The sequence below is a fragment of the Equus przewalskii genome, chromosome X, assembly GCF_037783145.1.
Source record: "Equus przewalskii isolate Varuska chromosome X, EquPr2, whole genome shotgun sequence".
NCBI lineage: Eukaryota > Metazoa > Chordata > Mammalia > Perissodactyla > Equidae > Equus > Equus przewalskii.
The window spans coordinates 109182233-109195352 of NC_091863.1; the positions used below are offsets into that span (position 1 = coordinate 109182233).

Consider the following 13120-nt stretch of genomic DNA (forward strand, 5'->3'; position numbering starts at 1 on the left):
GAAAACAGTACCTGGTTTACATTTGATGGCATTTGCGGACTTGATGTAGAAGGTGGCACGGAGGTTCAGATTACTAAGTAGAAATTATTTGTATGTTGAACGATAATCTTGACAAATTACTAATTGCTACATTTAGAAAGTTACAACTCTGGAGGGAATTGATATTTGATATTGTTGTCCTGTGTTTTCTAAGTTACCATCATAACAGTAGGAAAATAAACCCTGTCTTGGCCGTGTTACAAAGGGATTAACTCACTTCTTCAAGTTGTTACTAAATCTCTAGCCCTTTCAACAACAGAAATAAAAAATGCTCCTTGTTTCGTTTAATTTTTCCCGAGTAAAAGTCTTAAAGCTAACCTAGCTTAATTTTTTCTTGTGTTGAGAGCCTTCCAAGTTGCTCTCTTTGTAAAGAATGAAGGAGAAACCATGTCAGTGACTAAAGCAACTGAAATACGCACTACAAGTGTGCAGAGGAGGATGCTTTTGATTTTCAGATCAAAGCAAAGAATCAAGATTATGTAGAGCTTGCTTATTATACGCTTGTTTCCAGCTACTTGTGCCTTTGAAAAGAATTAAATATTAACTAAATATCAAGAGGATTAAATAGCTAGACCCTAAGAAAAACTAAAATACCCATATTACTGTTTTCTAAATTCTGTATCCTTGAAAGTTGGGGCTAAGGTGAGAGAGAGAATCCCTATCATGGAGATTATCAGGCTTTTCACAATGCTCCGCCACTAGATTTTATGGTACATGATAAATGTGTGTGTGTTTATTGCAAAAATGCGTAAATCATGTGGAAAATTAAATCCACTTGAAAAATTAGAAGACACTACCAACTTAGGTACAAAGCCTGATTTATGTATTTTTTTTCTTTTACAAATATATTCTCTTGATATAACTTTTCAGTCTGTACAGTACTTGGACACATACGATTTAATTTGGACCCTAAAACAGTTCTATAGGGAAAGCAGGTCAGGTGTGAATGTCCCCATTTTCTTGATAAGGAAGAAAAATTAACTTGGCTAGTGAGCATCTCAACAGAGTCAGGGCTTCTGTCCAGGATTTTTGATTCCACGTCTGTTGTTCGTTCCTTGAGCTATAAAACAATAAAGTCAACAAAAAACAGTCACTGTTCTTTTCATTAAACGAAAGCTTAAAATGAGTTTAAGTTTTATACTGTTGTCTCAATTTATTTTTATAAAGCTAACTTGTGATTGACTTTGAACTTGCTAAAAATGTCTTAAAAGTAAATATCCTATTTCACAATTCCTGAATTAATCTCTTCTCTGTACATTTTGTAGTCCGGTATGATCATTTATACACAGGCTTTAGCATTTATTTGTGACATTAAATGAGTAGACAGTTTGAAGTGGATTAAGATTAATTAGGTGGTGTGATTTTTATAATACTCCTGGTTTGCCACACTGAATTGCCACAGTTGGGGCTCCCTGTTTTAACGTCTAACAAAAACAGCTGGCAGACATACTTTTAAAATGGTTTACATCCACTGAGCTGATTTATAAACATCAGCCCCTTTTCCTGAAATCCAGTTACTTTTTCACCTGTTCTCTGTGAGATTGGAGTAGGGGTGCTAGTGACATTTTCTTGTTTATCCATAGCAACAGGAGAGTATAGTCTAAGTTGGTAAATTGGTGACAAATTGATCACGAGCCGCCTGGCTTTAGTTAGTTATTCGACCTTTACAGAACAAGTGCCCATTTCAGAAAAGACTGATTTTCAAGACCACAGACATTGGGCTACTCTTCTGCTTCAAAGAAGGAATACTGACAGGGTGAATTTAAAACTCTGATACCGATATAGTTGAAAAATCCCCGACAGGTTTCTATAATGAACGAGTATGGTGTTTTGTTTTCCCAGCATGCAAAGTGAAGGTCAGCCCTGTGACTCAGAGCCGTGCACTCCGTTGGTGTATGTGTCAGTGACATGTTGCCAGTCTAACAGTCCCAAAGGGCTTGTGCCCAGCTCAGGTTGCTCCATTATAATCCGCAGCTGAGAAGCCACCTTTCATTTTTTAAAATAGATAAGGAAGAGAACACGAGCATTTGAAGGTCAAATACCAGATGTATTTTCTAGATTTTCAGCCTAAAGACTTGATGAACACTAAGTGCCTCCTTAATTTCAAGGCGTAAACCGTCCAGGGCCACTGACCCATCATAGTGCAGCACTGCATGAGCATGTGTGTGTTGTCAAGAAAAGTGTTTTACTCAGTTTATTGTTTTGTAATTCATTGGCCAGGCATTGTGGTTTGGTGCAAAGAGCACTAGACTTGGAATCAAAAGCCACTTCCTGTCTGGGTGGCTTATTAACTGAGGGTAACCTTAGCATAGTTGGTGTAGGATTTCCAGATGGTGTCTTCTCTGCCTGAACAAAAATAATCGGCTATTTCCGTAAGCTTTGGTGGGTGCTGCCTGGTTCACTTGAGATCCTTCCATCCTGATCCTTTTCCTCTCCCCCTTCCCTTGTAGATCTTGGCTCTCGCCTCTTTAGTGCAGCTGACCTTTGTTGGGTGCTAGAGGAAGGCAATCTGATTAAACTGACTTCCTACATTTTTTTTAGTGGTTCGTTCCATTGTTTTAAACTTTGTGTGTTTCTTACAGCATTGTTTGTAGTAACAGACTGCAAACAGCTTAAACGTCTGTCACTAAGGGCCCGGTCAAGCCAACTGTGGCATATCTACACAGTTGAATATTATGTACGTGTTAACAAAGTGAAAGCTCTTTATTTACTGACATGGAAATTTTTCTAAAATCATGTTAAATAGAAAAGGCAAGATGTAGAAGAGAATGTATGGTGTGTTTCCATTTAGGTTTTGTAAAAAAGAAAAAGAAACAGTGTATATAGCCTCCTGTTTTTCGTATGCCCAGTATCTCGGGAAACATAAAGAAGACACTGGTGTCATTGGTTACTGATGGGAGAAGTGGGTGTCTAGGGACAGGCCAGGGAAGGAGACTTTTCGCTATATATTCTTTTGCACCTTTTCAAAAATACCTATTTAAAAAATCCACACACAGAAAAGAATGTTCACAGGAGCATTATTCATGATAGGTAAGAAGTAGAAACAACTCATGTCCATCAACTGATGAATGAGTGAACCAGGGTGTGGTGTGTCCATACAATGGAATATTATTTAGCTATGAAAAGAAATGAAGTACTGACACATCTGCAGCACGCACAAACCTTGAAAACGTGATGCTGAGTGAAAGAAACCAGGCACAACGGTCAGCCACTGTCTGAGCCCGTTTATATGAAATGTCCAGAATAGGCAAATCCATAGAGACGCAAACCAGATAGTGGTTGCCGGGGGCTGGGGGGGGGGAGGAATAGTGACTGTTAAGTGGTCCAGGGTTTCATTTTTGGTGGTGAAAATGTCCTTGGTTATGGCCGCACAACCTTATGAATCTGCTAAAAACCGCTGAAGTGTACACTTTAAAAGGTGTACACCTTTTAAAGGGTGACTTTTATGGTGTGTGAATTATATCTCAATAAATAAAATAAAGTGAAAAACAGCTTGGTGAGGTCATGAACGTGGAAACTTTTAAGAACCACCGTGAACGTGTTCAACAATGGACAACTTGTTGCATTTCCACCTGAGACAGATTCCCATTGTAAAATATTTTTTACACTAGTATCGCTGATAACGCCAGAGACTTCATATCCTTTAGCTCCTTTCACTAACACCAGTGATCTTTTCATTTTATAGGAGGATATTCTTAACGCAAAGGAAGCCTTGATTGATAGAATCTTAGGCAAATTAACCAAATAAAGCATTTTCAATTATATGGGATTGAGGCTACAGGCCTTCCCCAGACCCTGCCACTGGGAGAGAGGGATGTGGGAGTTTTCACGGGAGTCTCAGAGAACCTTTTGGACCAGTCTGCCCTTCCTCTCCTCACAGCCGACCCCAGAGCCGCCCCTGCTGCTATCCTGCCGCCGTGGGCCCGTGAGCTGGCCCTCTCCCCTCCCTGTGTTCTCTTGGGTTGAGCTGAGTCACAGGGTTTAAGGAGCCCTTCCTAATCGGAGGGGATTAACTTTGGGGCCCTGGGATGAGATTGGTGGACCTGGCAATGTAGCTTCTCTTCTAGTCCCTAACCGTTCATGGCAGCTGGGTCATTGTGGATTGTTGTCCAGCAGGACAGTTGCCGTCATAGCATCTGGCCTGTCCATGGCTTGGTCGGATGACAGTCTCCTGTCAGTCTTCCCAACTCCAGGTGCTTTAACCTGAATTCATCTTGGGGTGGGCATGGGGGGTTGACCACAATATACCTGTGGTCAGGAGTGGGGTAGACAATGCGTATTTTGCTTCTGCCACCCCTGAGACCTTAGGTCTTGTATTCCCTGTGCTCACTCAGGCTAAGTCTTTGCAAAAGCTTTCTTACCTCACCTGAGCTGCTGAGTCCTTCCTGTAAGTGGCCTAGTAAGACAGGGTCTTTCAGATCCGTGTCCTTGGCATCCACTCAGAGTTAACTCACATTGTGGAAAACTAACCTACACTCTGGCTGGAGCTGCTGTCCCTGATAGTGTGGATAGCCTCTTTTCATTGTTGGTCTTCCTAGGCCAACCTAAGATCAGAGATGCGAACCATGGGTGGCCTCCCTCATTAATTAGTCTCATCAGAGCAAGTCCTTATTCGTCGTGTTGGAAAGTCTAGTCCATGGGGCTCACTGGGCCCTTACTCGGTAGGAGGGAGCTAGCGAAGATCCTTCCCCACTCCGAGGCTGAGCACGTGACCTAGGCCTAGTGGGTCTTTTATTTTCACTACAGGATCAAGAGAACAGAGTTTCGTTCTCCCTACGTCTCTGTCCTCTGTTCAGAAACCCTCCTCATCCATGTGGGATACACAGCTCTCCCCTCTGGGCTGTCCTGCTTCTAGAGGCTGATTCCTCTGAGTTCTGGGACTTTCAGAATTGCTCTCTGATGCCCCAGTCATTCTCAGGCCCATAGTGCTTACAGCTGTGGTCTTGGCTGAGAGCCTGAGCGCTTCTCTCTTTTCCGTGTATCCCCTGTGAGCTGGTCAACTTGAAGATAAATTCAACTTTTGCGGGAATCTGCTGCTTGCGACATGCACATTTTCAGAGTGTAATTGAATAAATAATAATATATTGTGCTTACCGTGTGCCAGCCACTGTTCTAAAGGTTGCAAATATTTACTACTTCATTTCTCATGACAACCCTATTAACATAAGTTCTATTGTTAGCCCCGTTCTACAGATGAGCAAACTGAGTCACAGAGAAGTTAAGTAAAACTTGCTCGCATACAACCAGTAGGTCGTGGAGGCAGGATTTGATTCTAGACATTCTGGCTCCAGAGTCCATGCCCTTAGCCACCACACTGTATTCCCTTGAAACTTTATAAAATGGATATATCTGTGTTAAACTCAGGGCAAATTCTATATTATTTGTCTTAGAACAAGGTTCGTTGTTCAATCTCATATAAAATTAAGATTTGAATTTTTTTCACGGAAGCCTTCAGAAATAGTTATGGTCCAGCCTAAACCATGTTATCTGAATTCCTTTGAATGCAATAGAGTAATCACCATCACTCTTTGTTTAGTTTTCCATGCCTTAGATAATCTGGTCTTATTTACACTAGGTACATACTCAAATATTTGTTCTCTTCGATTATCACACTGCTTGCAAATGAACAAGAAAGGTTGGGATTTGTGGTAAATGTGATGTAATCTTTCTGATCGCATGACCTGTGGTGGCTTCTGCCACTCTAGTTGCAGACTCCTCGCATTCTATTCGCTGGACTTCGTGTTCCTGTCATTCTGTGCACGTACTCGCTGCCTGGCATGGTGAACCTATTGCTTGGCTTCAAGAGCTTTGAAGCCACTCACTTGTGCTCTTTGAGTGTCAGCTGTGTTAGGCAGACCTTCCGCTCTTCCATCAGCCTGGTCCTTATGTCTTGGCTGTCTGTCACTTACTGCTTCCCACTTATCTCAGCTCAAGTTTTTGGTCTCTTTGACTAGACTCTTGGACGAGAGAATCTACATAGTGTTTCGTCTGCAAATCACACCGACTGTCCCTTAGTCTTGGGGTCTGTGACCCAGACACCTAGCATCTGCTGATGATTATCCAAAGTCGAGGGACCTTGAACCCCAGTTACCATAAATCGCATTCCCAGGTTTACATTGTCATGAGTAAAGAGCCCTCAGTGGAAGCAGCTTGATAAGGGGCAAGGAACAGTGCCTTGGGAGTCCCGACACCCGGATTTAGACCTGCAGCTGCCATTAATGCAGTGAAGCAGGTCATCTTCCCATCTGTCTGCCTCAGTTTTCCCATCTGTAAAACGAGGTGGTTGGAGTAGACGATATCTAAGCTCATTTCGCACTCTATCATTATGCAGTCTTTATGAAGGTGGAAACACCCACAGACCCCACCCATTGTACTTTGTCCTCACCATGCACAGCCTGGCAAACGGAAAACAAGGAAAACAAGCTCCCCTTTGGGGCAGTAACGCATGGCAGGCCACACCCAGTAAGATAACACTGGCCTTGACTCTGCTCTTGCTGCTGGGTTTTCACGCGGTGGGCCCCGTCCTTTGTGAACCGAGTGGCCCTTTCCACAGACACTTCATCCTGTTTGCTCTCAGACAGGAATCACCATGGACCACCACCCTTCTGAGTCCGCCTGTGAGTATCTGCTTCGAATCTGGATTGAGACACTGCTCAGCCACACAGATAATGGCCCTCAGGGAACCTTGGCAGATGGAGACCAAGTGAGGTTTTCACCTTAGGTACTTTCAATCCTCCAGAACTCCGGATTGCCCCTGCTATCGAACAGTCAACCTTATTGCCTAACAACACCTAGACTTCCTGAGTGACACCCAGGTCACTGCTTGATCTCTTTCCTCCTCCCATGCTCCCACTCCCGCGTCTGTGCTCCGTGACCAAATGCCACAGACCACTCATGAGTGTTCCCACTTTTACCCTGAATTCTGGGCTAGCCCCTGTTTGGGAATTGAAAACACCAGTGCATAATAAGGAAAGTAGTAATCACAGTCCTTTGGTGAGTGAAGACAGGTTATATGTTACTAGTTGAATCTCTGACCAGGAAGCAGGGCTCCTAGGGTATTATGATAGCACCTCTGGTCCAGGCAGTCGATCTCAGCAGTTTTAAGAATAAAGAGATGGAAGCTTATTTGATTTGTTCTTCTTTCCTGTTATGGATATTAATCAGCTAGGCAAATTATAGACTACGGTCCTGGAATGTTTAGCCCTCAAGCATCTATCAGAGGGTTGAAATGTCCATAACAGGTGGGCTTGGTGGACGCCAGGACTTAGCATGATTGAAAGGGTGTTATGAGTCATGGCACATGGCAACATGGAAATAAAACCGATATCTCACAAGTGGGTGGTAGAAATAGACTGGAAGAGAATTTTAACACCTAAAATATGACAAAGATTTATCCCTTACCAGCTTCTCAGTTTCATGAAACAACCATTTTTCCCTTGACCTGAGATTCCGTATTCGTAGTATATATTTCCTTCTAAAACTCTTTCTGCTTTCTCTTTTTCTTCTCTCATTTTTCTCTTTTAAGTGCCACTTCGAACTTCTTTAAAAATCTGAGATCATCGTAGTGGCTTGCTTTGAAAGTCATTTATTCAGTGTTGTCCTGATGGTGATTTCTGGTTAGAGGCCCATAAAAATATCTATAGGGTGTGGTTGGGATCGTTCCTACATCTTGGTGAGAGTCTAGTGGCAGTATGGGAAGGGGCAAAATTTGGGGACAGGAGACATTTAAAACTGTTACTAATCGTGGAATGACATTTCAAATATCAAATGGCAGAGGCCATGGCACGTGTTTAAATTCTTAATCTCTGAGTGAGTATTAGAAGGGAACCTTCTAAGCCCTGGTTAATTGTCAAATGAACAGGTCTTCATGGAGTGAACTAGCCTTTTCAAGGTGCTTTGTTATTTACAGGGTCTTCTATTTCATGTATCTTACCTCATTTGTAACAGGTCTTCTCTCATAGCGGCCCTTTTCCTTGCTCTGAAATTCAGAGACCCTTTGGGGAGGAAGAATTCCAGGTTTGCTTTCATTTGGATCTTGCATGATGAAATCACCCCCATGTGGTTCTGGGGGGGCTCTCTCGTTTTACTCTTTGACGAGTATGTCCTGAATTGTGACATTTAAGCAGTGACTTTGCAAAATTTGATTTGTCAGTAAGAAAAGGTACTCTTCTCACCCTAAAGATTGACAGGAACATGAGATGGTTGAAGCCGTACTGGGTTTTTTCTGGCAAGAGGACATAGGACAAGCAATACTCCAGCAGGCTCAACATTGAATCACGTGGCCAATGCCTTAATCTTGCAGTTGGAGTCACTCAGTGAAATTGTTGGCGGAGGGACTAGTAGCCTGACAAAGTTATATTGAGAAAAAACTTGCAGTGTATTAATTTATTAGTAGTACGCATGAGGAGAAGGAGAAGAATGTAAAGGAGAAAAATGAAGATGAAACCACAAAGACCCCACTGCAGGCTGTTATCAGTCTCCTGCCTCCGGCTGTGACTAATGGCCAGTTAATTATCTGAATAAGTTTTCAACCATTTGGAAATTTCTTTGGTAGAAGAAAAATATAGGAAAGGGAGAAGGGTGACCACAAGCCAAGCTGTGAACGAGGAACTCCTGAGCTGTGGGCCAACTGGGTCACTGAATTTGCCGGGTTTGACTCTTAGGTTGCACCACTTTGAACTTTGGAATTTTGATCCTCCCAGTGGGGCTTCTGAGGGAGAGAGTCTGGGATTAGATTGCAGTGAGAGAATCCCCACAAACGTGATTCCACCGTAACCTCACCATTAGCCCTATTTCTCTCTCGACCTGATAGCTTGGATCCCACTAAGGAGCTTAGTTATTGACGTCTCAGAAGAACCTCGTTATAAAGCCCCAAATAAAGTGCCACTCCTCTCGCCACCAGCTCCGCCTCCTCAGTCCCCCATCAGTTCCCCGATCACGCAGAATCACAACTTCAGAGGGGTCACCAGCTCCCCCCCTCTGATCCATCTAACCTGTCTTTTCAGTGCTGCCCCACAGTGTCCCCTACATCTCTTCTTTCCTTTCAGTGCCCATTGCCATTGTTGCTCTCATTCCTTCAGTCCTGTCTCATGTCTCGTCTGGACAATCGTAGTACCCTTCCAGACTATCTCCCCGCCTCCAGCCTCCCTTCCTCTGAGATCCACCCTTCTTATCACTGCTTGCATTACTCTCATCTCACCCTTCCCTTGCACCAATTGCAAAAAGGCCCTCTCTGCTCTGGCTTTCCCTTCCTTTCTAGCCTTTGTGCCACTGCTTCCTTATCCTGTGCTCCTACCCCCACTCGGCTGCCTCCTGCTTCTGGGGCAGGCCCTTCTCATGCCTTTGCTCACTGTATCTTTTCTTGGAATGCCCTCTCTCCTTCTGTTGTGCTCCCCTTACCCATTCTTCAGGGACCAAGTCAAATATCATCACATCCATCAAGCTTGTGTGCTCCGCCAAGCCTTATATTCTCTCTGCCTGGGGTAAATCTCCATACCACCTCATGTCTCTCCTGTAGTACTCGCCATGTCTGCCTTGCATGGTAGTCATTTGTATATTGACCTTGGTACACTCGGAAGGACGGACTGTATCTTATTCTTTGTGACCAGCAAAATATCTTGCACTACATAGTAGGACATCTGTTCAATAAGTGTTCATCTTCTAAAATAAATGAATGGGTGGGGTGGTATCATCTACAAGTGGAGCCCAAAGGTGGGTTAAAATATAACTGCAGGGTAGTTGGAAGACGTGAATGTGTAGATAATGGCTGAAGTAAATGGTTCTCAGAGGATCACATGCAAGAGGGAACTTAGGGGCTTTGATGCGTAACACCCGCTGAAAAATCCTCCTGATGCATGTACGCTAGAGCGTGAGAGACTAATGGTCTGAAACGTGGCCTTCAGACACTGAAGAGCTCTGTTCACCAAACACCAGCCAGCCCCAACAGCAGTATATCAAGGCGCTCTGTAAACAGTGCAGTGATTACTAAGGACACTGTTAAACATTGTACTGTTAATGTGTAACGAAGTTGACTCAGACGCTAACGAAACCATCTGTTTCAGTGACCGCTCGGGTGTCTGCTAAACAGCCGTCAAGGTTTCTGAACCACTGATCCAAGACAGGGCAAAATTACCAGCTCTTCTCACCGAGCAGGGCTTTTTAACCTTGCAAAGGGCCTTTGCTATCTTGGTTTTGTGAAAGGTGTAGTTTTATGGCTTGAGGACGTGGGCAGAGGGGACAAATGTCAGAGCAGGCAATGGCCGTGCTTCGTCAAGTTTTTAGGAAGGCAGAGTTAATGGTTGCTGTAAAGTGCGGATGAAGTCAGTGTGTGTTTATACCGCCGAGCTCCAAGCTCACACTGGCTGCTCCTTGTTGACTAGTGAATTAATGGTCAGAAAGTTATTCTCTTGGTTTTGTATTTTCTCTTGTGTTTCAGGCAAAATCGATTTATGTTTATTTGCTAACTTCGTAAGGATATGAGTCTGTCCATATTCTGTTGTCACCTTTCAAAATGGTCAGACAGCTAAAGGATCGACTATACTTGGCAGAGGAACGCTCCTCCTGATGTCCGGCTTGAACTAGAGTTGACTCCCCCAGGAGAGCATTGGGCAAGCTCTAAGCTTATTGTTCAGAGCAAGCCCAACAAGAGGCGCATTTAAAAATACCTTGTCTCTATACCTCACCACACTCTAAAACTTAGGGTTCATAAAGGTTAGTTATCTAATCAAATCAGTGCATTTCCTCTACGTGAAAAGCTTAAGTTTATTTTAGGGGTGCGATAGTGTTCAAACGGGGCTCACCTCCCTGCCGTGATTTATCAGGCTGGATAAGAAAGAGGCTAGAGGGGTGTGGAGGAGAGCACCGTATCGCTTCCCTTCTTTTCCCAGTCTTATTTTTTGCCCTTAATATGTAATAAATTTGCCTGAAACATCCTGGCTTGGATGGGTAAGCAACTCCAGCTAACTAGGAGTTACTGACAATTTCGGCTGTCTTTGAATAGCTTTTCATTAAATGTTTGAAGAGCATAAGAATTGTGAAGCTCGTTCATTCATTTATCTGTGAAGCATTTATTGCTTACCTCCTGTGTGCTGGGCATAGGAAGACAGGTAACACGTGCCCCTGGCCTTCCCCCTGGTAGGGGAGAGGTGTGAAGAGGGCCAAAACCCGTGACACGCGCTAGGCAAGACCCTGTGTCTAAGGTACTGAGCCCAGGGCCTGTTCCAGAGTGCAGGTCGGCTGCCCTCCTTGAAGTTCAGTGGCCAAAGCCACTTTTAGAGTTCCAGGGGGGACTGTGTTTGGTTTTGTATGAGGCTCGATTAACACTTTCTGCTTCTTTTCATTCTTTCATCAAGTAGTTATTGTGGCGAATGAATTGAGGAGAAGGGTAGGGAAGCGGGAGCGAGGAGCACGGTTGCAGTATTAAATAGGGTGGGCAAAGACGACATCACTGGAAGAGTGACTTGGAGCGAAGCCTTGAAGGGAGTAGAGGAGCAGCCGTGCAAGGCACTGTGCTGAGGAAACCGGGGTTGGGACCCTAAGGCGGGGTGTGTCTGGAGGGTGCGGGGGACAGTGAGAAGGCCAGTGCGGGTCCAGCAAAGGGAGTGAGGGGGGCAGGGATGAGGCCAGAGAAGAAACAGAGCAAGGGTCATGGAGGGACTTCCAGGCCATCCTCAGGACCTCGCCTTTTCCTCGAGCTCCTTCTGGATGACCAGCCTCCAGCCATCAGGCGGCCAGTTGAGCTGTTGTAACGTGTTAGGTTGCCGTCTTCGTTTTCATCCATATTTTTACTGTTATTCCTGACAGTGAAAACCAGGAGGTTTGATTTGTGGGACAAAGTATCTTCCTTGTGTACGTAACGGGTACATGTGTGTATGTCTCTCTGCCCTGTCCTGCTCTGTCTGACACTAAGGTCCATCTCAAGGAGGATGTGGATAATGCCCTGAATCTCTGTCTTCATCGTGTCTAATCCCTTTTAATTACACTGGTAACATGTCTATCTCTTATAGTTACTTTTATTATTGACGGCACCAAAACAATTCTTCATAGGGCCAAATACAAGCTCTTTGGGCACATAAAGTGGATTAATAAGGGTGGCTCAGCGTTAAGCTATGCCAGAGTGGAGTCCAAATTTTATTCTAGTACAGGGATGACTTTCTATGTGGCCTCTCTGGCTCTGGAGCTAATTTGGATGCTGAGTAGGCCCACAGGTATTTATATGTAGTGTTTGGTATTTTTACTGGGTCCTATTCTTCTCCCTTGGATCACCTAAAATGGTTAAGAATTTTCTAGTGGGATTAAGGTTGTGATCTCTGGGGAGGGGTGGGCCATCTGCTCTCGGTTATTTTTGTGTTAGCCGCTTCCCCTTAAATGTATGTTCACAAATGAGCCACAGCCTTATCAGCTGGGGTCAGGGGAAGACGGGTATAGGTGCTGCTCCTGAACTTGCTCTCTGAGCCATGGCTTCCCACAGACACTCAGGTAAAAGCTGCCTGTTCTTTGTCTTCTGTCGAGCACCGTTTTGTTAGGGCAGTGAATCCATCATTTGCCTAAAAGATACTTTGTGATGAAATGATTTTAGTCTTGGCTAAATAGTAAGTCACAGCTTGTCTCTGTTCTGTCCTTGCCTTCGAACGCTGTTTCAAAGACAAAAGATTGTTCTTATTGAAGGAAAGTTAGCAGTTTGAGTGGCTTATTTTCTTAAAAATAGTAGACATATTACTGTGTTGTACGTTTTTCAGGACATCTTATGAAACTGTCAGAGATTGTGTGAGGAAAGAAGGTGTGTGTGTGGGTTTTTGCTTAGGAATTTTTGGTTATTTATCAGATACAGATCTTCATCTTAACAGTGCTTTAAAGCAAATTTAAGGTGTTTAGAAAAGGTCAATCGAATATGGAGCTGGAAGGAGGAGTATTTATAACTAAGAGAGTCCATAATCACTCACCACATCCTCCCTTTTTCTGAACAGTGTTTTTAGTCTTCCTGAAGAAACAGCTATGATCTTTTCAATGTGACAAGGAGGTTATTAATTGTTCTTATCCGAAAAAGGGGCAAAGTTTTGGAACCTCTCGACCATCATTCCCA

General features: G+C 43.9%; 1 protein-coding gene across 18 annotated transcripts in view; it reads left to right on the forward strand.

Moving 5' to 3' along the window:
* The window catches only part of FHL1 (four and a half LIM domains 1), a 58911-nt gene that overhangs the window by 33683 nt on the left and 12108 nt on the right, over window positions 1-13120 (forward strand). For 2 of the 18 annotated variants that reach the window (XM_070604399.1, XM_070604415.1), the window contains exon 1: window positions 12232-12516. The exons of 15 other annotated variants lie outside the window; for them this stretch is intronic. In XM_070604399.1, coding sequence (XP_070460500.1) covers window positions 12495-12516 — 22 coding nt within the window. In that variant the 5' untranslated portion in view covers window positions 12232-12494. Of the gene's footprint in view, window positions 1-12224; window positions 12517-13120 lie in introns of those variants that run through there. One more of the 18 variants, XM_070604406.1, reaches the window with a different exon arrangement.